The sequence below is a fragment of the Octopus bimaculoides genome, chromosome 11 (assembly GCF_001194135.2).
Source record: "Octopus bimaculoides isolate UCB-OBI-ISO-001 chromosome 11, ASM119413v2, whole genome shotgun sequence".
NCBI lineage: Eukaryota > Metazoa > Mollusca > Cephalopoda > Octopoda > Octopodidae > Octopus > Octopus bimaculoides.
In genome coordinates, this window is record NC_068991.1 from 29,051,430 (window position 1) to 29,052,471 (window position 1,042).

A 1,042-nucleotide genomic window follows, 5' to 3' on the forward strand; every position below is an offset into this window, starting at 1 on the left:
AAACCCAATGATTTCTATAGCAAACGAATTATCAAAGTATGGACACAATAACTATTTTATACTAAATAATAAAAACTCACTAAAACTTTCCAAAATGAACAAAACATAAATATCCTTCCAATGGACGAGGTCACACAATTTAGTAAAACCTTTTCTGACGCACAGCACAAAATAACATCAAAACGAATATATGTGATAAGAAGGATTTTGACTTTGATTCCTCTGATATGTGATAGAATTCTGAAGAATGAGAAATGGATCGAATAACTGCAAGAGGTTAATGCTAGTTTAGCTGTTATTAATGGACTATTTCCGACCAATTTTCTTACAATAATTGCCCGTCAATTGTCAATTCCATTTGTTCTCACAGGATCTGAGATATTTCCTAGTCTTCATCGCATTCCATGGCTCCCCAGTGTTTTTCCAAATAGTTTCATCGGATCCTCGAGCAAGATGACATATTCGGAAAAGATAGTCAGTGCTTTGGCTGCTATCATAGACTACACTATTCCACCTATTGGAGCACCTGCATACAACGTTGGTGGCCTGGCTACAAAACATTCATTGCCTTTGAAGGGAGGGTTATTGAATTTCGTAAATGCTTCTACGAATGGAATAATTGTGGTGTCATTTGGCAGATATATGAATGATTTCGCTTCTGTTCAGCTAGAAAAGCTACAGAGCGCATTGAAACAAATAAAATATGATGTTGTGTGGAGACAGAAGAAAACATCATTTTCTCATAAGAATATTTATATAAGTGATTGGGTACCACAAAATGATCTGCTTGGCCATCCTAAAACTAAATTATTTGTTACTCATTGTGGAAATAGCGGTCAGTTTGAAGCTTTGTTCCATGGTGTACCAATGCTGGGAATACCTTTATTTGCAGACCAACATTATAACTCACGCAGAATGACCGAAAAAGGGTACGGATTGTCTTTAGATATAGAGAACTTTACCACGGAGGAATTAATATAGAACATAAAAAGAAAACTAATTGAAAATATACCATATTCTGACAAAATTAAAAGAGCTAGTG

The 1,042-nt window shown here is 35.0% G+C and overlaps 1 protein-coding gene across 1 annotated transcript; it reads left to right on the forward strand.

Moving 5' to 3' along the window:
- Nucleotides 1-6: 6 nt before the first annotated feature.
- LOC106873626 (UDP-glucuronosyltransferase 2B15) lies at nt 7-1,036 on the forward strand. Its single transcript, XM_014921074.2, has one exon. The coding sequence runs from the start codon at nt 454-456 to the stop codon at nt 979-981; it is 528 nt and encodes a 175-aa protein (XP_014776560.1). The 5' UTR covers nt 7-453; the 3' UTR covers nt 982-1,036.
- Nucleotides 1,037-1,042: the final 6 nt, after the last annotated feature.